Genomic DNA, 27,771 nt, shown 5'->3' with positions numbered 1-27,771 from the left:
GTGACTAAAACAGGTACGTGTCAGGCGCGTCGAGAGGTACGGACGGATGTTATTAAAAGAGAATCCGGTTTTTCAATATAAAACATCTTTTAGAGTGTGATCGTCAATAAAACGGAAATAAAATGAATTATTTATTCTTCCTTTGTGGCCAAATGACCCACAGTAAATATTTCAGGTGATAAAGCTCTGAACATGCTGTAATAATGAATTTCATGTTTAATGACTTTGTTTCACTGTGTTCTTGGTGAATGATATCTCGGCTGATGGATAACCCTCATTAGTACTTCAGTGGAAAAGAAGAAGTCCGTTCCATCGTTGTTCATGTCAGTTTCGGGAAAATAATCCATGATGCTGTCCACTTGTTAGAGCAGCTTAAACAGTCATTCCTTTACAGCAGGAAAGACATGTTGGCCCAAATACTGTAGCTGATAGATAATTAGATCAGATTTTTTTTTGTTTATACATATAGAAATGAAACATTAATCTGAGGACACTCCCTATACTACGAATAGGTGACCCTTCCTTTTATATTGTGTCAAGGAAGCCATGTCCAGGCATCTCGCCTGTCCGTGCCAAGCTTGTAAACTTATCTGTTATGCCACAGCGTAGTACATTCAGATAAGGCATCTGGCAACGTATTCATCGTCAGGCCACACCAGAATAGGATGATGTACGCAACCGAAATTCCATTCCCTGAGCGATGATTTCCCGGAGGTTAACTGAGCAAGCGTTGGCGTTATGGCAGCAGTGTGGCCTCCTCAAGTGCAGGACAAGAACAGCTGGCTGCACGCATGGCCGCCGTTTTTGCACGGTGTAAAGTTTCATGCACCAGCAGGGCCAGCTCTGTTTCTTTGGAAGAGGGCCTGCACCTCTGAGAACCTGTCATCGTTGGCGTCACAAATGTTCTGTTTGTATCAAGCTGCTCTCGGAATAAGCTGCACGTCTTGGGTGTCACTGCACGAAGTGCTAATGTAATACTGTACGTAATAATCTGGGCTCTTGGCTGGGTCTTATAAAGGCTGTGAAGCGCACACGAGAATGTACGAGAATATAAACGATAGGTTATCGTTAACATTGCTGTATATAGCAGCAGTCTTCAACTGGTGGACCAGGACATGTCTGATATGACTCCTGTAAAGTTTTTTCAGTTCACTGGAATAAACACGTGCAGTAGAAGAGACGAGAAACAAATGGAAACGTGATCTTTCTGTAGTGTTGTGCTGTGTTGTGTTGCAAAACCTCATGGACAGAATGTATGGGATGTATTTGATTAATGCAGCTCATTTAACCGGAGACTAGCTAGTGTTTTTTTTACAGATTTCTTTAAATGTTTAATTTTTTTCCGTCCGCTCTCTGGTCTGAAACTTTTTAAAAAGAGTCAAGCGAAAACACAATGTTAAAGCCCACGTGCAAAGAAATACACGAAATATCCTTCCTTCGAAAAATTTCAAACCGTTATTATTGTATATTTATTTGTTATATATTTATGTATATTATTATTATTTTGTTTATAAACTAATCCATGAAACATAGCTATTTTTTTTGTAACTCATACTCAAAAATCCCCAATTGAAATAAATGTTTAAAGTGTTTTAAACATTTTCGATGATTATTAAAGGTTGAAGTCTGATTACTCAGTGATTCTACTGTGAAATGAGCCACATGCGGGTTTACCTTGATAGAATTTTTTTAGAGTATAACAATTTCTATACAATTTCTAGTATCTAGGCTAAAAAATTCAATACCTTTGAACAATTTGTTGCACATGATCTATTTTGGCACTGGCGTGAAATGCTTTCCGACTGTCTGTGGCATAAAAGGAGGACAAAAATAGAATTGTCATTGCAATATTTCGATTGATCATTTCTGTATTTTAAATATATTTCCATAAAAAGAAATCATTTTCGTAAACTTTACATAAATTTCCAGAAACAAATTTCTGGACATTTCTGAACAATATGTGGGGGGCACGGTGGCTTAGTGGTTAGCACGTTCGTCTCACACCTCCAGGGTCGGGGTTCGATTCCTGCCTCCACCTTGTGTGTGGAGTTTGCATGTTCTCCCCGTGCCTTGGGGGTTTCCTCCGGGTACTCCGGTTTCCTCCCCCGGTCCAAAGACATGCATGGTAGGTTGATTGGCATCTCTGGAAAAGTGTCCGTAGTGTGTGAGTGAATGAGAGTGTGTGTGTGCCCTGCGATGGGTTGGCACTCCGTCCAGGGTGTATCCTGCCTTGATGCCCGATGACGCCTGAGATAGGCACAGGCTCCCCGTGACCAGAGGTACTTCGGTTAAGCGGTAGAAATGAGTGAGAGTGAGTGAACAATGTATCGCACAGGATTTGTCGTGGCACAGGTCACCATTTGGCTCTACATGATTTTGTTTTAATTATTAAAAGCGACATGATATTTTTGAGCCTTCATTCTACCTGCTGTGTTGCACAAATTCAATAGTTTATTGAAATATATATCTGGAAAAAGAAAAACTTCGAACATCAAATCAACTTTCATTCGGTTTATTTATACCTAAAGAGTATCATCATTATCGTAATATTGAAATTATTCTGTTCATCCAGCAAGGAATTTTATGTAACCAGACCATTAGGAGTGTTAGTAGAAATAATTCTGGTGTGTAGAAATAAAAAGGTGTTGCGTTTATCGGCCAGGCGTCTAGGCGTAAGGTTAAAGGTACACAGACTGGATGAAGTGTCCTCTGTCTGTGCTGATAATCCAGACGGCCGCTGGAGAAAAGGCAGGATATTGAGATATGCGTCAAGCCGGTTTGGAGATTTTTTTTTTTTGTCTTGCTGATGTTGTTGAAGGGCGACTGCAGGCGACGCGAGCCTCACTGTGCCTCTGACGCCACTCAAGGTCATGCATGCTCACCCTCTGACATTCAGCTGCCGGAGAGAGAGAATGAGATGTCGAGTGTATGTGAGAGGAGGGAAGCTATGTGTGTGTGTGTGTGTGTGTGTGTGTGTGTGTTTGTGGGGGAAGGGACAGAACAGGGAGGATGGGGTTGCTCTGAAAGTCGTCTCATGCACTGAGCGGAAGCGAGTTCACGCTGCACTTGACGAGTCCTGATTTCTGCGAGGGCTTCGCTCGCTCAGCCGTTTTTGCTCTTTGTTTCATCTCCACCATTTTTCAGACACCCTTTAGACATGCTCTCGTCTCAGGTCGGCCTCTCCGCGGACGTCGTTTTGACTCTCGACAAGCCGAGTTAGCTTGGTGCTTGGTGTCATAGCTTGAAGCGTTCCAACTCTTATAAGCAGGATGTAGTCTGTTCAAAGTGCATTCACTCCAGTTTATTTAAGCAGGTGTGAACACAATTCGATCCGGTTTTATTTGAAAGCTTCTACATACAGTAGCATTCAAATATTGAAGACAGCTTTTAAGACTGGAAATAAAGAGTAAAATTTGTAAGGTATTTCTAGGTTGTTTAAATTATACCTCTTAATATTGGCCTTTGCACAAAGCCTCAGACTTTATTGCTACTGTTATTATTATTGTTAATATTATTATTACTGCTGGGTTTAGGGTGTCATTCTAGTGGATTTGGTGTCACTAACATGGATCACTAAATGTTACACAAATTTTGTTGACTAAAACAAGAGCAGGACATGAGCAGGAAATACTAAGAATCTACTTTTCAGCTGAGGCACTGAGGGGTTAACTCTCAGTGTCGGTCCCGGGAAGGGCATCCGGGGTTAAACCTGTGCCAAAATCAAATATGTGGATCGGATGATCCACTGTGGCGAGTCTGAACATGGAACAGCTGAAGGACAACAACATTAACAACAGCAACTTCTGAGAATCTACTTTTTGCTTTTTGCGTAATATAATATCATTTGTAATGAAAAACTGTGTATGAAGTAAAAAAAAAAAAAAAAGTCAAAACAGAAGAAGTGCCATAGACTTTTGGAACCCCGCTGTGCATGGCCTAAAAAGCAACTTTAAAGAAATCTGGATCCAGATTACTAATTAGGAAGCCAAAGGCGACAGTAGCAAGAAAATCCCTGACTCGTACTGCTGCAGCAACCTGGGAAAACCCATTGGGCCAAAGAAATCTGAAAAATGAGGTTTTCCATAACTTTAATTTAATTTCACATTTATCCTTTAAAAGTCACCAGAAAAAACTATATATTTTTATTTCCTATTATTCCTATGTGTAAAGATCTTGTTGTATAAGTAAACAATTTAATAAATGCAGCGGTAAAGCTGTCAGTCAGACTGTTAAGTCTTAATATAACTAAATCGGGAAGTGACTTACCTCAGGAAGTGACTTACCTCAGTGGCTAAAATGTTAATTACTGATCAGAAGGATGTTAGGTTATATCCCCAATCTGTTTGTGCTGGGCCCTTGGAGCGAGGCCCTTAACCCCTGACTGCTTAGAATAGATGAGATAACTGCAATTCACTCTGGATAAAGTTTTTCTTCTGAATGAGATAAAAAGGATAGTTCCCCTTTTTCAGAAATTTATACGGTAGAAAATGTTATCATGTGGTTATACTATAGACATATAGACATATACAGTATAACCAGACAACGGTTACAGACAAACATTGACGGTGTGAGATGTGGTTGCTTAGTGGTTAAGGTGTTAGTCTAACAATCAGAAGGTTGTGAGTTTGAATCGCAGGTCCACCAAGTTGCCACTGCTGGGCGTCTGAGCAAGGTGCTTAACCCTCAATTGCTCAGTTGTATAAAATGAGTTGTAAGTTACTCTGGATAAGGGCGTCTGATAAATGATGTAAAGACACATTTTTTTTTTATATCGGCTTGACAGCTTCATCAACTTCAAACTGAGTGCAACTTACAGTATATCAAATTCAGGAAATATCTACTTATGACCTCTTCATGATTAAAGTGGGTTGTGGTGGCCTAGTGATTAAGCTGTTGGGCTACCAATTGGATGGTTGAAAGTTTAAATCCCAGGTCCATCAAGTTGCTATCGCTGGGTCCCTGAGCAAGGCTCTTAACCACCAATTGCTCAGTTGTATAAAATGAGGTAAAAATATAAGTTGCTTTAGATAATGGTATCTGTCAAATGCTGTATAGTTATATTTGGTCATTTTTTTTAAAGTGCCCCCAGGGTTATATTCATCTAATTTCAACCATAACTGGCAAAATTTTCTTTCATTCTTTCAGGCTTAGAAATAAGCTCCGCCCACAATTTTATCACAACCTCTCAGGTCTCAGATCTATTCCTTAACAGTCTCAGGTATATGAGGTTGAACTTTTTTTAAAAAGACAATGTTTTGTAAATGTTTTCATTGCAATTTTATTGAAATATTACATCTTTACATCTTTGTATATTTATTTCTGTATATTTGTGTAGCATAAACATCATTCTTAATGAATGGAAAACAAAGTATGCTGATAAAAACAGCCAAAGTATGGATTTCACTTTGTTTCCATATTACAATGATACCAGAGAATAAAAGAAGTAGAATCCACCCTGTAGGAATCGTAAAGCCAGGCAAAATAGCCGAGTGGGACCTCAATAGTGTAAACACTGCTTGAGAAAGACGACCCCCTATAGTTTGCTGACTCGTTTAGGTTTGCGAGTCATGCCATTTCCCCCCCATTAACTTCTTAATCCGGCTTCATTTGTGCTAATTAGCATCGGTGAGCGTGAGCACTGCCACTGCAAGGCCTCGTCCTGCCCATCCGTCTATGGCGAGGGCTGAGTTACCTCTGCTGAGATGCGTTCATTACTTTTGTCTTTTTTAAGTCCTTCAAAAGTGCTTATTATTATTTAAAGTCAAAGCACGGAGAAGTGTACAGTCAGCTCTTCTAGGACAGGAAAGCGGTACAGAGACACTGTGAGAAGGCCAAGGTAGGAAATGGGAACCCACCCATGAGGATCAACACAGCGCTAGTCAACGGTCCTGGCTACATGCTAACACTGATAATGGAGTACGGAAGCTGAAGGGTAGAGCATTAGTCTGAAGTGTAATATGAGTAGAATGTGATTTAGAGATATCTAATCTAACCGTATCACCATATATGGAGTACAGTTATATCTGGAATAGCTATATAAATGAATTTAGACATTAATATGCCAATGTACCGTACCAAATCTTACAGAACGGTTGACCTTTAAGGGATCCTAGCTAGGTTGTGGATATTACATGGACGACCTGTTTGCAGGCTTTGATTAAGCAATGAAATAAATTTTATATAGCTAGCAAGCATCCATGCTGATTTTACAGATGCTATTTAACATCTGCTTTAAATCAAAGTGAAATCCAATTTTTTTATTCACTTCAAATGTGAATAGTATTAATATATATATATATATATATATATATATATATATATATATATATATATATATATATATATGTATATATATATATATATATGTATATATGTATATATATGTATATATATTTAGATATATATATACATATATATATACATATGTGTATATGTATATATGTATATATATATATATATATATATATATATATATATATATATATATATATATATATATATATATATATAGATAGAGAGAGAGAGAGAGCAGAGGAAAACAGGTGCTAGAGAAGAACCATGCATAGGCTAGCAGGGTAAAACCTAGTGTATGTGCAGAGTATCAATTTATTTATTTGTTAAATAAAATTATTGACTAAATTACACAATATTAAATTATCTTAATGACAGACAGCAAAATTACCTGAAATACCTAGTAAGATAAGCAATATATTTATTACTTACTAGCTTGACTAATCTTGCTAACAATCTAATATTATATGTCCATATATGTAGAACTTGATAGACTGCCTAAACATAGTGTGTGTAGTGTCTGCACATGGGCAAAAATGGTACACACTATCATAGCTATTTAAATCATATTCGATAAAAATATACCCAGTTTTAGGATGCCAGATTAGTTCCTGAGAACTTTTGTGGTTTTTATGTGTGTGTGTGTGTGTGTGTGTGTGTGCGTGTCCACATATTTAGCCCTTTGCTAGGACCAAAAAACCCCAAGGGTCCTCATAATGTAGGATAATGTCAAATGTCTTCACAAGACCGTAACATTTTAAAGCTTTTATTTGCTAAAAGAAACTAGAAGAACTGGCTATATTTTCTTTGTCATTGAGGTTAAAGCTGGGGTATTAGGTATAGTATTAATTTGCTCCATCAACCAGTATATTTATATATATGTTTGTTTGTGTGTTTATGTGTATTCTCTGCCTTTTCAAATAAAAAACAGATTGTCTTTGTATAATCAATAATCATGCATTCTGCTGCAAAGTATAGGTTTATATTAATATGCTGGTTGTGAGCTTATCGTTTCTATAGTAACTGTTCATTCATTTAACCTAAGATATAACGTACAGATTTTTAAAGGTGTTATTAAACCAAAAAAAAAAAAAAAAAATAACTGATGGTAAGTTTTCTATAGGAGATATTTATCTAACATTTAAGGAAGGAGTTGGGGGGCACGGTGGCTTAGTGGTTAGTACGTTCGCCTCACACCTCCAGGGTTGGGGGTTCGATTCCCGCCTCCACCTTGTATGTGTGGAGTTTGCATGTTCTCCCCGTGCCTCGGGGGTTTCCTCCGGGTACTCTGGTTTCCTCCCCCGGTCCAAAGACATGCATGGTAGGTTGATTGGCATCTCTGGAAAATTGTCTGTAGTGTGTGAGTGCGTGAGTGAATTAGTGTGTGTGTGCCCTGCGATGGGTTGGCACTCCGTCCAGGGTGTATCCTGCCTTGATGCCCGATGACGCCTGAGGCTCCCCGTGACCCGAGGTAGTTCGGATAAGCGGTAGAAAATGAGTGAGAGTGAGTAAGGAAGGAGTCTCCAGATATGTGACTCAAGTGTTAAGATGTAACAGAGTTTTTTGAGCATTTTATGTTTTTTATGACGCGTGCTTAAATATACACGTTACTTCTTGAGTAATAAAAAAAAGAGGAACTCAGAAAAGCAAGCCTTCGACATGTTTACTTTCACTATCCAAATCTGAGCTTTCTTCCCACATGGAATTTCCAGAAGCTAGAAACAAGATGTGTGTCTTTGTCAAGGCAAATATTTGAGAGCCCCAGATGAATTATAGCACTTTAAATTTGCATGTCTTATTAAATCCGGTATTAAGCGATGGCACAGAAACGTCTGAAATGTTTGACACATTTTTAGCTAGTAGATCAAACTGCATATTAAAGGATATTTTCTCCCATGCTAGATGAGCCTCAAGGATTTGGCTAAAACATTAGCCAGGAAGAATATATGTGAATTAGAGTATTGCTATTTCTTTCTGTATACGGTTCCAAAATCATCATTAAATTTCTCTAGAATTGATTTATTCGCGAGGCGAATTTTTGCCATTTAGCTTAAAGGAGTCGTGTAGCTTCAAGAAAGTTTTGTAACAAATCTAAACTTCTAATCTAAACAGATGTAACAGCGAGAATCCTTACCATTGTCTTGGTTTATGCTCTTTATGCTCAGGTCTTCATCGGTGAACATTTGAAGACTTCGGCAGGAATTAACGTTAAGTCTGTAATGGACTCACAAATGACGCTGACCTTTTAGTTCCTCGGGAGCTCTTGGTTACACAATTCTGCTCGACTACAACCTGTTGTAGAATGGACATTATTTACATTTACATTATTTCCTGTTCAGCGTCACGTAAATGAGGATGAGGTTCACTTCTAAGTCTGGTTCCTCTCAAGGTTTCTGCCTCATATTATCTCATGCCATCATATTTTCTTTTTACCTCAGACTTGATCATTATTGATACATGCTAGAGATGAATAGTAAAATAATTTTAAACTTTCCAAGTTTTATTCTGTTTCTATACTTCTGGAAAGCAGCTTTGAGACAAGGTCCATTGTTAAAACTGCTTGACAAAGAAATTGAACTGAATTGAATTAATACCTGTCACTGTAATATATTCAGATACTGTGGACACTTTGGGATTATCACAGCAGTTTGTATCGTCATAGCTAGCTAGTAGCATTCACCTCGTTTGTATTTTGATAGTTATTATAATGCTAGTTATCATCTGATACATTAACATATAAAGCTGTTGCTAGTTAGTTAATAGTAGCTAATATTTACCCACTTGGTTTCTTTGTAACTAAAATGAAGGTATAATTTGAGTTGAAGCTTTTCTCATTTAACCCTCATGCGTATTGTTGATGCACCATAATGACTACTGAGTACAACACTTTGGAATGTTGGTGAATTTTGATTGGTGTAGGAACTGAATAACAAAGTGTGTTATACATTAGGTTGAAAGTTGTTTAACGTAAATCTTGAACATCGAGCAGACCAAAACACCTAAAGTTTACCTGTACCTGAAGCTACAAGTGGATTTCCTGGAAAGCTAAGAGTTACTACATAATGTCTAAACACCAAATCATGTAAGACATGAAGGTTAATGCTGTGTTGAGGGTTTGAACACAAAAACGAGTTTATGGTTTTCCGGGTTGTTTTTGTGGCTACTTTAAAACCAGTCTGTGTTTGCTTAGCTTGCAAATTATCCAAATTAAATCTAATCAATTTCATGAAACAACAGGCTGCGGCAAACAAAGGGGAAGTGTAAGTGCAGATGGTGTATCTGTGACGTACACAAGTGGATTAAGGAATAGATAATAAGGCATACTGGTGAGCATGTAAATCTGAAATGTCTGATTAAGGGATTAAAAAAAGAGGAAGAAAAATTAATCTTCCTCTTCCAAAGTCTGGCCTTTTCGTGGTTAAGTTTCGATTCATTTTGTGTGTGTTTTTTTTTAGATGAAAACTTTCTTGTGTCAAAAAAAAAAAAAAAAAAAAAAAAAAAGATCTTTTTACCAGAATATTTAATTCATTTAATTCATTGAAACGTTTGGGGAAAAAAAATTCCTGTGTTTTTTAATTTACAAATAAACCTTAAACAATTATTCTGTAATTAAAAGAGAAAACAATCCTGCAAATTGTGTAATTTATCAATTAATACTTCACGCTCCAAACAATCTGACTTACGCTTGTCATCTCAGATTTGATATTAAAGTGGCGCTTTCTGTTTAAGTCTCACACTAATGGCGTTATCTAACTCGCCCTCAGCCCTATTCTGTCAGAGCTCGGTCACATCCTTGAAAACTCTCTGTTCTTCCGGCGCCTGATTTTGCCTCTTGATGACTGCGGAGGCTTCACTGTCTTATTAACATCGCTCCCATCTAGGGAGAAGGCAAGGGACCCAGGCGCTCTCTTTCCTTTAATGTGCTGGCTTTTCTTCAGTCATTTAATTAAGAATGGGGAGATTATTCAACCCGCAGTCAGCTCCCTCTTCCTTCCAGGGCCTCATTTATCTCTGATTAAACTTGTAATATTCGGTAACTGTAGCTTGCCGGCTGTTTCCCGGGGATGGCAAAGAAACAGGAGCGATTGTGACGGTGAGGAAAGGATGTGAGAATGGCTCAGAAAAGTACAGCAATGTTGGTGAATATTGGTTTTTTGCTGTTTTATGTAGTTCTAAATAAAAGACATGGGTTAGAGGAAAATAATCACAAACGACAGAGCAATGTGATGAAGCTGAGTTACATTTTTACTCAGACGTTCATTCATCTCCATTATACAGTCGTTCCTCTAACACGATTGGTCGAATGGTCCAAGGAACGGTCCACTCGTCTGTAATCGGTTACTACATTAACGTTCATCGCATGACGACGATAATCTACATTTTTCAGGAGTATAATATTTGAATTAAAATATGGAAATGAAGCTGAAAAAAAAAGAAGGGTCACCGATTTCTTGTAGCTTTGTTGGGATTTATTTTGCCTGCTGGAGCAAAAATAAATACCCCTTTTGGCCATCAGTCCAGAAAGTCCATATCAAAAAGAGTGTATTAATATATACAGTGTTAGCTATTTGTGTTGTAGGTGCTGTGCATTATCCAGGTCCTGATACGTCTCTGGTGTTTATAATCAAAGTGAATAAAGAGAATAAATATATATACGTGGCTGCATTTCCGGCACGATCCCAATCGAGGTGCTAGAAGCCGAGCCAGGACCCTGAGCTGCTGAGCGTGACACCGGTTGTAATATTTTGTTATGAGCCAAATAAAGTAGGGGTGACCGAAGCCACCTCGTGCTCTCTCTATGCCCTTTCAGGTGGAAATGGTTAACATAATAACGCTGCTGTTGGCACTAACAGCTGCTCGTCCTTTCAGCAGAGAGCAGGGGATTTTTTTTTTCTCACTACCTCCCTACCTCTATCGCTGACTTTCTGCTGCCCCCGCTTTGTGTGACAGCTGCCTAATTGGGCATTCTCCCTCCGTCGTGAGGCCCCCCCCCCTCGGTCCCCGGCTGCTGACGAATAGCAGTGGATTACAGATGAGGGCACGCTGACCTGTTCGACCTTCCCATAACTGGGGGAGTGTCCTGTTTGGTGAAAAGGGGAGGGGCTTGGCGGTTCAGGTCACTTGGGGATGAGGTTGCGAGAAGGTGGAAGATCAGCCAGGTGGCTGGTGAAAAGGTGTCACATGATGTCAATGTGTCAAGGTCATGTGACACACACTATTCTTTCTTCTCTATCTGGAGCATAGAGAATAAAATTTTTATTCTCATCTCATGCGGTTGATTTCTGAGTCTTTCTTCATTTGTTTTCACTCGCGCTCATTTGCATGTTGCTTTCTCTTCTCCTCTCCCTCTCTCTCTCTCTCTTTCTCTCTCTTTTTCTCTGTCAGTCTTTGTTTTCTCACCAGCACCCTCCCGCTGAGTAGGAAACAGCATCATGGAGGTCAAATCCTTCTGTCTGGGAGTGATAATGATGCTCATTATGTACTCAGTAACCCTTTATTGCTCTGGCTGTGTCCTTATTGACAGAATAAGGACATTGTATTTCCATCTGCTATCAAACCGTGTCTTGTGAACTAGACTTTATAATCTTCACACAGTGGAATAACAGACAATGTAGGCCAATCGTATTTAAATATTCATAAGCAAAAACCATTTTAATGTTTAATATTCTGATTACTATGTTTAGATGATTAATGCCAGTGACCTGTATGTCTCTTGATGTCCAAAAATGTGTCTGAAATATGCATGTCTATTATACATTTTTAACAATGATGTCCCAGTTACATGGCAAAAAAGAACATTATGCCACAGCACTGTCAATTTCTTGAACTGGATACAGAAGAAGGCTTTGATTAAGGCAAATATCTGATTTATATTTATGTGCTTGCGCTAGAACATTCTCACACAGGGATTTGCCTCATACACGCAATAGATTAAAAGGATTAAAAAAACCTCGTTCGTTTGTTAGCCATTTTTGTGCGGAGTCTCCAGTTTTAGTGGAAATGTAAAGGAGTTTCTTGTATTTTTTCCCTTCAGGTTTGTAAGTTTCAAGATTTCTTTTTTTACTTTAGGAATTTAAATTGTAATTGCTGTGGCATAAGAGGAATAAAACACTGAATTTGTTCTAGGTAATAAACGAGTAAGTTTTTTAAACTAGGGATCGTTTAAATTTTTGATCATCACAACATGGTAGTTAATGGTGCTTGCACAGCAGCATTATTACTATTGTGCCGGACAAAACTTCGGCGCGTAACTTGTCCCGCAGCTTTTGTCCTAGACCCATAAATGAGGTGTCAAATCGACCGGCTCATTGAAGAGAGCTGTGCTATGACTTTTATAAGCGATCCGAGTACCGGTACTTCCGGTACCGGGTCTCAAAATGGCCTTTTTTCCCATAGACTCCCATTATAAACTTTGGAGGTTTATAACTCGGCAAGCTTTTGAACTATCTACACCAAACTCGGCCAGCTCCTTTAGAGTGATACTCTGAACAAACTTTTAAATTGGTGTACCGACTGGCCTTTCGGGTTGTGCCGCAGCCCCGCCCCCAAAATACGCAAAATCAAAAAACTTTTTACAACATGAACATGTGACATATCAAAACACTCAGAACAATGAGGGGAACTTCCTCAGGAGTATTCTGATGACGTCACGTGATGTCACGTGAAAATAAAAAATTAGCACAACATGGACATGTGACATATCAAAACACTCAGCACAACGAGGACGTCACATGCTCGTCTTGACTAGCCTCCGGGATTTGCCACGTGCAAGCACCGTTCACATTTTCTTCAGGAAATGTACATTCTAGTTCTTTATGCTATTCGATTTCTAATATTCTAAAAAAAAACCTCCTTGTTGACGATAATGTGGTTTAGTTTTCTTAGTAAACAGAAGAACACTACTGCGAATGAATTTAGCGCATTATTTACATCATTTAGCAGACTCCCTTATCCAGAGCGACTTACATTTTATCTCATTTTTATACAACTGAGCAATTGAGGGTTAAGGGCCTTGCTCAGGGACCCAGCCAGTGGCAGCTTGGTCGACGTAGGAATCGAACTCACACCCTTCCGATTGGTAGCCCAACACCTTAACCACTAGGCTACCACATCCCAGTATAGAGCCAGCTGGAAGGCTGCACTTTGTTATCTTTCTGTACAAGAGAGGAAAAGAGTAGAGAATTGCTGCAGGGAGAACTTGGGCAATAACGCTCGCATCCGTAAGAATATCTCAGGAAGGCTTAAGCTTTCATCCCTGTGCAGAGAGAAACAGCTATAGTCCACCTTTTAGCTTTGCTGTATCACACACGCACACACAGAGAAACAGAGTCGCACACTTCACTGGTATAAATGTGAGTGTGTGGCGACGCAGTGGAGCATCCTCAGAGGCAGAGAGGAACCCGCCTGTGCCTCGCTCTTGTCACCGTGCCAGGATTCAATATCATTCAGGCGAGCTGGAAAGCCGTCACTAGTAAAATATGATGAATTATCCTCACCCAGAGGAGATTGGCAGCGGAGATTTGTGTGCACTTGAAAAAGTGAAATGAGGGTTAGGATCTGTGTGTGTGTGTGTGTGTGTGTGTGTGTGTGGTCAGGAGACGGGACGCAGTAGCAGGGTTACTGCAGGTTTAATGGTGACCTTGTTGTGCGAGCACTTAGCCGCTGTTCTGTGCTGAGTTGCACTGAGCAAGCCCTCTAATCCCATACTGTAGCACGCGCACACACACACGTACACACACTTGATTAGTGGCAGTGGTTATCTGCACAGAGGACAAGCTGTTGCCCTTTGGCTACTGCTCTGGATCAGGGCACATTGAGGTGTCAAGCCCAGAAAGGAAGACAGGAAGGGGGAAAAAAGAAGAAAGAGAGAGAAAGAAAGAGAGAGAGGAGAGGAGGGAGAGGGGGTGCTGTGCAGACATTAGTATTCAGACCTGCCTTCCAGCCTGCAGAGCAAATTGATTACCACACTGTACCTGTTCTTGGCATCGGTGCTCAGCATCATGGTAGGTCTCTATACTCTGTGTTGGGATGATTGAACGTCTGGCTGAAGAACTGACACAAGTTACAAAAGGGTGCTTTTTTTACATTTAGAGAGAATTAGCTTTTATTGTTTGGCATCATCTACTTAAAGGTGAGGTGAGGTGAGGTGTGTATTTCCTTTAACTTTAAAAGTATTCCTGGAATACATCTAATACATCATTCTTAAACTGAATTATGAAATAATATTTTATTCATCTACCAAATTTGATTATGAAAAGCTGTAGTGCATTTTTCAGGCCCAGAAATAAGCCCCGCCCCTAAATGTGAGTAGGAAACATGGTTTAAATGTATGGCTGAGGGTGTGATTTGAGGTACAGACTGACTTTAGTTTGTAAAATTTGTTTGTAAAGCTGTTTACATTTATTTACCAGGCCCAGAAGTGAACCCCAAAGGAAACAAAGAGGTGTACGCAGGCTTAACCAGATCTAAATATAATCATTTAAATAAATTCCTTAAGAAGTCTCGGTTTAGAGCACTTCTACGCAAAGGATCGATCTAAAAAGTTTTTAAAAATGTTCAGTCATGATGTTTATATTTTTCAGGCTTAGAAATTAACCTGTAATTAATATTTTAATTTGAATTTGAATTTGATTTATGTTCAGGTGTAAACAAAAGCGTGCCTTATTCAAGAAGTTATTTATTTTGAAACTTTGGAGAATGACAAACATCAGGTTAAAAAATAGGAAAATCAAGGACATTTTTAATCATCTGTATATAAATAAAATAAAAAAATATATACTGTGTATACAAATTCATTAAATTTAGTTCATTAAATTGAAACTCAGCACAAAACCTGTTCATTTCCATCTATTTCAGTAAATCTATGAAATATCAGCGATCTCTGCAAACAGCACTTCTGATTCACTCTGATGTTAAATCTTAATTAGATTAAATCTGAATTTGTTTTATTTTGTATGGAAGACATTTATTTCTAGCACAAAATACAAAGTTTTCTAATTTTGTACAACATCCTAGGGAATCTTCTGAAGTCCTGCTGGATTAGGTTTAATACATTTTACTAGTTTTGCCTTCTGTTATCTGTTAAATCCTTTATTTAGCTGTTTGTCATCAAGACTGAGGAGAAATTTGGTATTTATTTCAGCACACACTCTACATACATAAAGTATTTTAGTATTTTACTCTATAGTATTCATCTGTGCTATAAATTTAATGTGTGGTTGAATCTCATCTTTGCAGCAGAAACAGCAGTGTTTTCAGTGTTTGTTTAGAGTGTAGACAGCGGAAGTAGCTGATGACATCAGCAGATTTGAACTCAGCGAGCTCTGAGCTTTTGATTGAACCCGGTGGGACGTCTATACTAACTATATCAGAATATCTGATCGCTGTCTTCTTTTACGGTAAATAGCGACTCTGGGAGTTTTTTTTTTTTTGTCAGCTCTGAAGGTCTTGTTTGTATAATGTACGTATTTTTTTAAATACCAGCAAAAAGTAGCTTAAGTGCTTGTCTTTATGAAGCACCGAATTGTCCCTATTAGACTATTAAGCTTCCAGCTTGGCATAAGATTCCCACAGTGACCAATAAAATAGACTGGAAATATTGAAGCAGTCGATATTTTGTCGGCTCGGAGTCGTCTTGCGTCTGATTACATCACGTTAAGCCAATAACAATAACAACTATCCTGGCGTTTATTAGGCTGTAATGGCTCTGGTTAATGACAGAGGGGATAAATACACTCTATTTTATTGTTTGCACATTGTCAGAGACTATTATCAGGAATTTTCAGAGGTCGTTCATGTTAACGATTCTTGCTAATACGCCCTAGTTGCTGTCTTGTGGATGTTTTCACAGGGTAAAGTTATGTTTTATTTATAATGCTGTATTTTCCCACCGCAATCCACAGAGAGTTCTGTTCATTTCTGATGTTCTTACATCTTTCTCCAATGTTCTCTGTGGCAGGTCAGTAATTGTGTTTCTCAGGCCCACTCCTAGCAGTCTTAGCACATAGTCTGCTAGTCTTATTGTCTTAAGTCAAGTCAAGAAGCTTTTGTTGTTACTTTAATCACAAATAGCTGAAGCAGTACATATACGGCTAAGTTCCTAGTCTGATTGCTTTTTCTTCCGGGTCTACTTTATCAATCTTGTTGCCCTACCTCTGGTTGGAGTCTCACCACTTGGTGGTAAACTCTGCTGAGGATAGATTTGCATGGACATCCTGTGACCCATGGGATTACTCTACTCTAGATAGAACCATTTGGAGACTATCACGCCGTCATTGAACTGCCGTTGTGTTAGTCAGCTTTGTGCTCAGGTCTTCATCAGTGAATATTTGAACACTTCAGCAGGAAAGAATTAGTGTTACCTCTGTAATGAACTCTGAAATGATACTGACCTGTTAGTTCCTCAGAAGCTCTCGGTTGCACAATTCCACTCAACTACAAACTGTTATAGAAAGGACATTATTTACATTCACATTATTTCATGTCCAGCGTCATGTAAATGAGGATGAGGTTCACTTCTGAGTCTGGTTTCTCTCAAGGTTTCTTCCTCATATCATCTCAGGGAGTTTTTCCTCACCACCGTCACCTCGATTGATCATCGGGGATAGATGTTAGAGACAAACAGTAAATTAATTTTAAACTATCTATATTTCTATACTTATTTTAAGCTGTTTTGAGACAATGTGAATTGTTAAAAGTGCTAAACAAATTAATCAAATTGAATTAAGTTAGTGTGCAACCTAGTGTAAACAAACAATACAGTACACAACAACACAGAGACATAAAATAGTGCTGACCGGTGTACAGACTTTATGGAAAGGGATCTGTAAACATATCTGCTCATGTGATAGCAGCAGTTATTAGTAGCATTAAAGTGAGGTGCAAAAAGTAGCATATAAAGTGTGTTTACAGTGGTGGTGCTATAAGCATAGATGTATACTGATTGTGTGTGTGTGTGTGTGTGAGATCAGTTCAGTTTAGTTCTGGGTGTTGAGGGGTCTGATGGCTTGGGGAAGAAACTGTTACACAATCTGTTCGCAAGGGTCTGAATGTTTTGGTAACTTTTCCCAGACAGCAAGAGGGTGAAGAGTGTGTTTGAGGGGTGTGTGAGGTCAACCACAATGGTATATGTCCATGATAGAGGGAAGCCAGACTCTGATGATCTTCTCATCTGTCCTCACTGGATCGCAGGGTCTTGTGATCTGAGATAAAACCAGGAAGTGATGCAGCTGCTCTTAACGCAGTTCAGTGGAATTACAGTAGATAATATCCCGGTCGGATTATCAATTGCTAGTGCAATTTTCAGAACGTTCTCCAGAATGTTATCGAAAAATACATGCTGACTTTTAAAGCACAGGGGAAATACAAAGCCAGCAAACAATAGAAAGGGAAGAAGAGAAATTTTTGCAAGTTGTAGTCATTGAGATATGACAGAACTGACTTTGACTGACAGGATGAATTTACAGGAAGTTTGTTAGACAGTCACCAGTGTTGAAATCACTGATGATTAACAAGGAAATGAGTTAGAAATGGAAATTCTTCCAATTACTCAAGCTGCCCAAAACTATACAGTGTATGTAAATGTATTGACATTTCAAGCCGTGTTCGTTTCAGAAGAGAGAAAAGGGCTGCTCTTACTCTATATAAACAGTAAGAGGAAATAACTAGTTTTGATTGGAAAAACATTTGAATCGTTGGCAAACTCGTATAAAAGCAATAAAACCCATTAGATGTAGCGTGTTATTGGAAAACAATGAAGTTTAGTTCATTAACGATTTGATAAAAACACATCACACCACCGGTTAGTTGATTATTTTTCTAAAACAATGCACTGTGTTGTGTTGTACTGTATTTCTCATATGTCAGATAAACTAAGCGTATCTGCCATTAGCAATACTCCGCCGTTCTAAGGTCACGCTGTAATTCTAACACTAACTCTGAAAAACAGTGCTGTTTATTTCACTCAAGCCGTGTGCACATTCCTCCGTTTTGGATGAGCAATGTAGGTCAAACTAATGCCTTTAACTCCAGCCTGATTGGTGGAGCACTAATGAGAGACTCCAGCTGGAAAATGGCAGCATGTGATGCCCGTCATGCTTCTTTAGAAGTAGGTCACAGTGACCCAGTTTGAGAGCTGCCATGATTGACTGAGTCATGAAACGTTATCTTAGGAATGTGTTGTTGCAGCTCCAGCGTGCAAGCAGAGCTTAAGCAGCGCGCCTGCAGTGTCGGCGTTCGAGCCGTGCCAACCTTGAGCTGCCGTTTAATGCTGGGGCCACATCTGCGCTGCAAAGAGTCGTCAGATGTTGGATGTGTATGCGCAAAAGCAAGGGCAGGTTTGTCACTTTTTATTAGGGCCTAATGCTTTGTATGGACGCCAGCTGTTGCATCAACTCCAACAGTCCTGGCTCAGGGAATGACCTTGACTTCAAACAGGAGCAGGTTCTGCCTCTTTTGCCTCATCATGCATTTTAAATAGCATAAATGGAATACAATTTTTGGACCATGGACATAATTTATTATGTGATATTTTTTCCCTGGGGTCAATTAATCTTCAACCTTGCTCTTGACAAATGAAGGATCCAGTCCGGATATCAGGCTCTTTCCATTAATATCGGGCTGCTCATTTCGCAGGGATTTTTTTTCCCCCAGGATACATGCTCAGGCGTGTCTTCACTCATCTCTTATGGTGATAATGTAATGACGTTGTAGACCTGAATAGAACAGCCGATACAGGGTCATAAATAACCAGGATTTTAAAGATTCTCACATAGCATAACCACTCCTCTGTCACGTTCATGAACTCACTCTAGTGTCAGTTACATTTTATTTCTATGGAATCTCTTTCTGTGTTAATGGGAATCTTAAAATACTAAAAAATACATGATTTCTAAACGGAGATAAGAACCTGATTACTAGTGTTTGCAATCTACTGTAACAAGCTCAGTCGGGAACCAAGATTTGTCTGCTCCTTCCATGTCTACATAAAGCATGCATAAATAATACTGCACTATATGTCCAATTATATCATCTAGCATCTACACACAGGGCTTATACTGCCTAAATTCTGCCTTAATTAATAGAAGAACATTACATTATTCATCATTTAACTATAAACAATAGGCTGCTGTCTGTTAGGTTACATCATTATTTACATGTACAACTTTACGCTTGTGTGCCAGTATATATCACATTGTGTTTGTGTGTGTGTGTTATACTTCATTGTGCAGCAGAGTCATCAAAGCTGGCTAAATATATCCGTCTTGAAGTTTAATCCTAGTCCATCCCACTCCCAAAGGAGTTCTGACATGTTCTCGCAGACACTCTTGACCTATCTCGCCCTGTTCTAACAAAAAAATTTGACCAACCCTGCTGATGTTGTGGTTATTATTTTATTTTGGACCTACTGATCTTTTCTACTGAAGATATTTGCTTGTGTTTGCTCAAAATATAAAGTCATTTTTGGTTTAAAATGTGCTTTAAAATCTGCATCCTTGTGCCTCTTAATAACTTTGAATTTTCTGTTTTCTACTTTAACCCGGAAGGAAAAACTTTAATGTTTTCTGGAAGAAAACAAATGTCTCTCACTGTACAAACCTCGGAAATTTACGCTTTAATATATTATTTAACCAAACCTGGGGACCAAAGAGACCCGGCTGTTAGTCCTGGGTTTGTCCTAATTACATGAATGTGTGTGAATAACGGGACGTATTTCACACTTTTCACACCTTCACATTGTGTTAACATGTTAATCAAGCAAAGATAAGCCAGTTGACAAAAGCAGGGATTTTTTTTTTTAATATAATGATTAACTCCCCCCTTTCGGGCACGGTGGCTTAGTGGTTAGCACGTTCGCCTCACACCTCCAGGGTTGGGGGTTCGATTCCCGCCTCCGCCTTGTGTGTGTGGAGTTTGCATGTTCTCCCCGTGCCTCGGGGGTTTCCTCCGGTTCCTCCGGTTTCCTCCCCCGGTCCAAAGACATGCATGGTAGGTTGATTGCCATCTCTGGAAAAATTGTCCCTAGTGTGTGATTGCGTGAGTGAATGAGAGTGTGTGTGTGTGCCCTGCGATGGGTTGGCACTCCGTCCAGGGTGTATCCTGCCTTGATGCCCAATGACGCCTGAGATAGGCACAGGCTCCCCATGACCCGAGGTAGTTCGGATAAGCGGTAGAAGATGAATGAATGAATGAATGAACTCCCCCTTTTCATAACTAGCAGCAGTGTTTTGACACTCTGTTGTTCTGATCAATCAAACAAAGAGATTTATTTTTTTGTCAGTGCTTCGCTACAAAGTACAGCATGAAACCCTGAGGTTTTATAGTTATATACTGAATCTGTTGAGGTATGTTAAAAATCTAAATGATTAGAAGTCAAACTCTGTGAAGAAATGTATCTGTGCTTTCAATCAGATGCCAAAGGTTTGCTTTTGAGGCTGGTAGTGGGTTTCTCACATCCCACTATTGCTTCATGGAGCAGTAGCTTGACAAGGTCATGAGATCTCCTTCCCCTTTATGGTCTCTGGAAAGCAAAGCCAGCAAAGGTGCCAATTAGCGTTAGCTGTGGTTAGCTCTGACATTTCACTGATTGCTGAGCTATATTACTTGCCTTGGATTGCATTTAGTATTGATAATGTCATGGCTTGTTATTTTTTTTAATACATAATTTATATTGAAATAACTGTCAATTTAGCAGTCGCCGATCCATCTACCGTCATGTTTATGCGAAGTGGACTTGAGCGCGGATTGTAAAATGTAAACTAGATAAATCTAGATAAGGAAGCTGTGCGATTCATTTGCCGAGAGTTCTGTCGCAACCTTCAATTGCTTAATATCTATGAACACAACTAGAAGTCTCTCAAATCTAATATGTTTATGTAGGCTAATATTTGAGGGTTTTCTTAAAAAGACAGAAAAATGCAAAAATAATTGGTTGGCTCTATGTCTTTGTGCCATAAATCAGAAGGCTGTCAGTTCAATTCCCAGCAATGCAGAGCTTTCTTTGTTGTCATGTCCATTGTGTATTGTTTTTAATTTTAAGTCATTTTGGATATATTTGACATCAAGCAAATAAGCCAGGAAGGAAGGAAGGAAGGAAGGAAGGAAGGAAAGGTTTATTAGTGACATCTACTCAAGAAATACTTGTATATCACCCTCAATAGGTATCTGACAGCTAGGTATCTGGAAGTTGACAGAAGCTGGGATGAGGGTTGGAGAAGGAAAGACCTGATCAAATGCCTCTTAGACAGCGAGCAAGGCTAATCCTTGATAAGAATCTTTTGTGAGAGTTAACTCCAGGCTGACTTCATGCTTAATGTCCTTCTGCACTTGTCAAAACTGTTGCTAGAAAACCTGAGGTGAAAAGTAATTTTTTTTTCAATTTTAGTTTTTAATCAATTATCATTTATCATTTTTTTTAGATACCGAACAATTTTTGTATATATACATATGTATTATTGGAGTTTTGTAGATCCCACAGATAGTTTGTCATTAATTGACTTTCTTTTTCTTTTTTAATCATACAGGATCACCTCCAACTGTGCCTGTGGTCAGGAAATCATGGTATGGATAGTTGTCTGAGTTTGTACCCAAGATGGAGACTTGTTCCAGATCCACTAGGATGGAAACTCACAAGAATTACAACACCATGACCATGGTCATATCTCTGCCATAGTACAAAAACAAAGGAACATATTTGTTCAACATCTTCTGTAACAGGGAAATTACCCTGTAAAGTTCATTTCATCTTTTGAATCACTGTGGATTGAAAACTTATATTGTGAAGCAAAAAGCCATTGGAACTATTGGTGGAAACTTTTGGAGCATTTTTCTTCTCTGTTGTGGTGACCAGCCATAGAAGGGACCATATTATTGAACATGACTCATGGGGAAGAGACTGGCCCTGAGACACACCAGGATTCTGCTGTTCTAACATATCTGGAAGGCTTACTCATGCATCGGGTAGCAGGAGCACAAAGTGCCACAGCAACACAACAAAGTGAGGCTGAAAAAGGCAATGAAGAACAGAGAAACAAGGAGACACCAGGGCTTCTATTGCCCAAGCATAGTTCTCAGCAGGAACAGGATAAAACAACCCCCCAGGGAGGGTCAACACATCATGTGAAAAAAGCTCGACTGCTTCGCTCTGAAGTCTGGACTGAACATGAGAACCAAGTGAGACAAATGTCCATGCCTTCTCCTGAGCTCAATGGGAAAAAGCAGGAACACTGTGGTGGCTTGAATGGTTCACTGCAATGTAAAGGAGAGAGCACATTGCTGGCAAGCCTGCTTCAAAATTTCAGCACAAGACTCCAAAATGTGGCCCTGTCACAGCAGATTGAACAAAATTTGGCACCACAGAAGGCATCTAGTTCAAGCAGTAAGCCCAATAAAGAGGACAATATACCAGAGCATGGCAGTGGATCTGATGGATCTGGTCTATGTTTGGCCGGAAACAGTACAATGCAGAACAATACCAGCAGCCAGATTTACCACCACCGACAGCCCAGCAAGGAAAGATTATCAAAGTCTCCAGGAGCACTACAACGCAGTGCTCTGTCTTCCTCATCAGAATCGCTCCATTGCACCGAGCGTCTAAAAGCTGTAGCCAGTCTAGTAAATATCAGGTCGAGTCCTGCTCCTTCGCCAAAACCCAGTGTGGCCTGCAGTCAGCTGGCCCTGCTGCTTTCGAGTGAGGCTCACCTGCAGCAGTATTCCAGAGAACATGCACTTAAAGCTCAACTAGCTGGGCGATCTGCCAGTGAAAGGCTTGCAATCATTGCCACACAACAAACTCAAGAAAAGAATCAGCCTACAATATCTCAGACAAACCATGATGGACTTACTTCTTTACATACCAAAAATGGCATACCTTCTCAAATGCCAACAAGCTCTAGCAGGCAAAGTCAAAGCCTGCATACAGGACAAAGTAGGTCAGTGGGTTCAGTGAGGAGAACACATCCCTTCAGGGAACGCAGACCTTTTGAAAGGCATGGCAGGCCATCACAGAACTGCAGCAGTCTGCTCCTTCAACTTCTCAACAGCCACAACACACCACAAAGACTTAATTCTCAGGATCACCCGAAGGAGGACACCAACATCTTTTCAAGTCAAGGTTCTCCAATGTTCTCAGACAGTGAACACTCAAATTCCATAAGTCTACCAAAAGATAGCAGTGATGCTGAGAGTACTCGCTCCAGTTGCTCTCCTATTGACCTCTCTTTGAAGAACAAATTGAACAATTCAACACCATTCTCTTCTTCTTCTTCACCATCGCTAGACAAGGTCACGGAGTCTCTGAAAACCAGGTGGACATCAGAGAGTCCAGCATCAAAATTCCTTACAGAACCCAAAGAGTTATACACTTGTTCAGAGATTAAGCCGCACCACAAGGTTACACTACTGGAATTGCTCCTTGATCAAAAACACATGGAGAAGACAACCAAAGCCCCTGAGAATCCAGATTTACAGCCTAAGGTCCAACCTAAGGTCAGCAGTGCATCAACAAGTAATCACGCTCTTTTTTATCCGGGTCAGTGTAAGGATACAATAGAGCCTAGTCCTAATTGTAGATTGAATACCAGAAGTCCTAAATTACTGCCAACATTTTCCCAAGGCAGAGACTGTAACGTTCGTGCATCTCCTTACAAAGTGTACAGCTCTCCTCATACACAGTCAGTACCCTTGGATCTGTGTAAGAATAAACCACTTGCAAGTAGTCCAAGTGTCAAAGAAGCAGCTTTCAGTGCTAGTAAACTGTTACAAAATTTAGCTCAGTGTGGGAAAAAAAGTGCTGCAAGTTCCCCCACACCGAAAGCTCCTCTTCCTCCAGTCAAAAGACAAACTGAAGAGTTTAGAACTTCAAAGTCTTCAACTTTGTTAGAAAAGCTTGCTGTACCAGTTCAGAAAAATAACACCCCTCATGTGAAATCGGTAAACGCTCTTGTGGCAGAATCTGCACAACATAATTCAGAGATTGAAAATCTCCTTGAAAGGCGTACAGTCTTACAGCTTCTTTTGGGGAATAAGTCTCAAAAAGAAAGAGTTGGCAATAAGCGAAAGGGAGAATCTGGAAAGCAAGAGAATTCAAAATCTCACAATACGTTGGACAGACCTTCAACAGATCTTGCGGTCAAAACTGAGCCTGTAGAAAATGAAATGTGTAATGATGAAAAAGTATCAAATCAGTGGCAGAACAAATTAGCAGAATCACGTAGGCAGAGTCCCCACACTCTTAATCAGGGAAGTATAAAACAAGAGCCAGTTTCCCCAATAGCTGTCCCCGGAGATGGTCTTCTTTGTCATCTCCTGCATCAGAAGCCCAGAAACCTGAAGCCAAACTTTTTAGAGCACTCAAATCAGGGATGCATTAAAGAGGAACCAGTGGAACATCACCATGGACCAACCATCCCCAAGAAGAGGAAATTTTCAGTTGACTCAGAAGACCATATTAAAGTGACCCAGCAGAGAATGTGTCATAGTTCTGGCAACCTAAAGGATGATAGCAATTGCTCAACCTCTGGAATTCCAGAATCTCAAGGATCCAGTGGTCCATCCAGCCCACCACAGGCAGACAGTCCGCCAGCTAAGTTTCCACCATGTGAATCACCGCGTAATGAAAATGGGGGATTCAATGTCCTGAAGCAGCTACTTCTTTCAGACAACTGTTTGAAGGAACTGTCTCAGTCAAGGGCTCCATTTAGTTCGCTGGAACGTCCAGTACAAAATGGGAGTAGAATCAAAGAACCACGTAACAATGGTGATCATCAAAGCTTTCAGCAGATCTTGAACCAGGGCAAGCAAACTTCATCATCAGTAGGAACAAACAGAGTAGAGTCTCTTACGGATGTTCAGCAGGATTCATCCAGGACAAAACGTGATGTTCTCTCACGGAGAGACTTGAAATCATCAACTGGTTTTGTGAACGGCGATAAAACACAAGACTGCCGCCTGGATTCTCCACGGTTGACTAAAGCTAACCCTATTTTGTATTATATGCTCCAGAGGAGCAATGCACATTTGGTTAGGGACAGAGTCGAGCTTGAAGCAAAGTCAGGACCTTGCAGAGTGCAGACTAAGGAGAGAGATGAGTCTGAGGCCTTTGACCTCAATGTACACTTGCAACAAAACCCACATCACAACGGGACTCATAGCTGTGACTCACCACGGATCAACGGGTCTCTCAAGAAGTCATGAAGAAAACTGCTTTGGAATGAAAATGTACTTTTCTTCATCCTTCTTGCTTCTATGTCTTGCCATTTTCTTTCTTAATATAAAACCTCTTGTCTACTCTCTATTCTGTAAGATCAGTGCTTAATTTCTTGCAATTTCTTAACCTGTTGATTGTCAAATTCAAAAACAAAACAAAAATACTTAGTATACTGACTTGAAATTTTAAACCTGTTGTTAAACTATAAAATGTGTGTGACATGCTATATCTATATTTCCTAATCAAACTTCCTCCATTGGTGAAATTTGATAGTTTTGATAGTTATGCTGCAGGTTATACAGGTTATGTAATTGTTTTTTTCCAACAACATCCCTTAGCTTCCCTCATTTAATTCATTCATTCATTCATTCATTCATTCATTCATTCATTCATTCATTAATCTTACACAGTACACTTTATGTAGCCCATATTTTCCATCGGTTCATCGGTATAAAAACATGATATAGTATGTGCATGATATGTGATTTGTATCATTTGGTATTGGTGAATTTTTATTCATTCATTTGATTAATTTTGGTATAAATATATATATATATATATATAAATATATTTTTTAATAATATGTGAAGTGCTTTATGAATAATTTCAGCATTTCATTGCACCAAGCCAAGAATAGAGAGTTCCACAATACCCTATATGACGATAAAGAAAATGATGATGAAATTAAAAAAAAACCTTGATTAGAAATTATTTGACATGTTGCTCAGCTAAACATGAAGATGTATCCTGATTATACGAATAGGTATCGGCATCAGCATGTGCCATATATGTCTAGCATTATGCAATACAGATGCATTACAAGAAGACAAATCAAGCTTGCCGGAGATGCAGAGAGTGTTCTAGTTATGTGCAGAATGTGTGTTGTTTTAATGGTCGTGTTTTACGGGAGTACTGTGCTACAAATTGTCTTTCCCCACATATGATAACGTATATGATAATGACTGGTCTTACATTTTATGAATGGGAATATTCTATAACACATTATTTTTGTCCCTCGATCTTAAAGTCTTGTTATAAACTATATTTATGTACATACCGTAATCTTTATCTTTATGAAAGATGGCTATTTTATATGACTGAAAAAGAGAAACCTTTTAGTTTTGGAATTTCGTAAAGAGTCCATGCGGCCGTCACGGCTGTGTGAATACGTAAATAATCCAGAGAAAGTTTTTTTGTTTTGTTTTGTTTTTTTCTTTTTTTTTTCTCCTTTTGGTCCTACTTTTTGCATGTGTCTCTTGGTAAAAATAACAATAATCTGTTCTGCAACAATGTTGTGTTATGTCAGATATTCAACAGTCCACAGCTGCCTGTTGCATGCAGATGCATGAGAAGGTTCCTACGTATTACTGCTCATGGAGGAATTCAAGTCTTAAGCATAACTATTTTGTCATGAAGCCTGATTATAAAACAAAAAAAAAGATTTATTGTCTGTTTATTCTAAGAAATAGACTGCTGAGTAAAATATCTGAACTTTTGAAAGAGATGTGCGCATATATATATATATATATATATATATATATATATATATATATATATATATATATATTTGGTTTTTATTTTATTTTATTTTTTACAAAAGGAAAAACCAAACCGGTAAAACAATCAAGTCATGTACATCAACAGTGCAATTACGGATTACTTTAATGCTATGATGATTTAACTTGGTTTTAAACAACAGAAAATAAATGTTTGGACTGCAGCATATTGAATATTATTGTGATATCATTTTTAAATGTATACATTTTGGTGTTTACTTGCACAGATTTTGAATAAAGTTCCAAAATGCACAAAGTGAAACCCCCCCCTTTTTTTTTGATTAAATAATTGTTGAAAAAAAAAAATTTGTTTGCCTCAGAACAAATTGAAGTGTTTAATTTATTTTTTACATGCATGGTAGGTTGATTGGCATCTCTGGAAAATTGTCCCTAGTGTGTGATTGCGTGAGTGAATGAGAGTGTGTGTGTGTGCCCTGCGATGGGTTGGCACTCCGTCCAGGGTGTATCCTGCCTTGATGCCCGATGATGCCTGAGATAGGCACAGGCTCCCCGTGACCCGAGGTAGTTCAGATAAGTGGTAGAAGATGAGAAGATGCTTTATACAGTATGTCTTCAGTGGAGCTGATGAGATTCCAGGAAAAAGCCCAAAAATTCTAATCAGATTTAAACCAAAATTGAGTTTTTCCACCAATAATACATTTAGGTTTCATTCAAAAATGAGACTTCTTTGAGACAATGTTCACGATTAAATTTTATTTT

General features: G+C 39.0%; 1 protein-coding gene across 2 annotated transcripts in view; it reads left to right on the top strand.

The window, feature by feature from the left end:
- The window catches only part of nrip1a (nuclear receptor interacting protein 1a), a 51,252-nt gene extending 23,945 nt beyond the window's left edge, over window positions 1-27,307 (top strand). For both annotated transcript variants that reach the window (XM_060887946.1, XM_060887945.1), the window contains exon 2: window positions 21,813-27,307. In XM_060887946.1, coding sequence (XP_060743929.1) covers window positions 22,165-25,482 — 3,318 coding nt within the window. In that variant the 5' untranslated portion in view covers window positions 21,813-22,164 and the 3' untranslated portion in view covers window positions 25,483-27,307. The remainder of the gene's footprint in view (window positions 1-21,812) is intronic.
- Window positions 27,308-27,771: the final 464 nt, after the last annotated feature.

Source organism: Tachysurus vachellii, chromosome 15 (assembly GCF_030014155.1).
Source record: "Tachysurus vachellii isolate PV-2020 chromosome 15, HZAU_Pvac_v1, whole genome shotgun sequence".
NCBI classification, from domain to species: Eukaryota; Metazoa; Chordata; class Actinopteri; order Siluriformes; family Bagridae; genus Tachysurus; species Tachysurus vachellii.
Note: the sequence above shows the minus strand (reverse complement) of the source record. Positions and strands in the feature narration are given on the sequence as shown.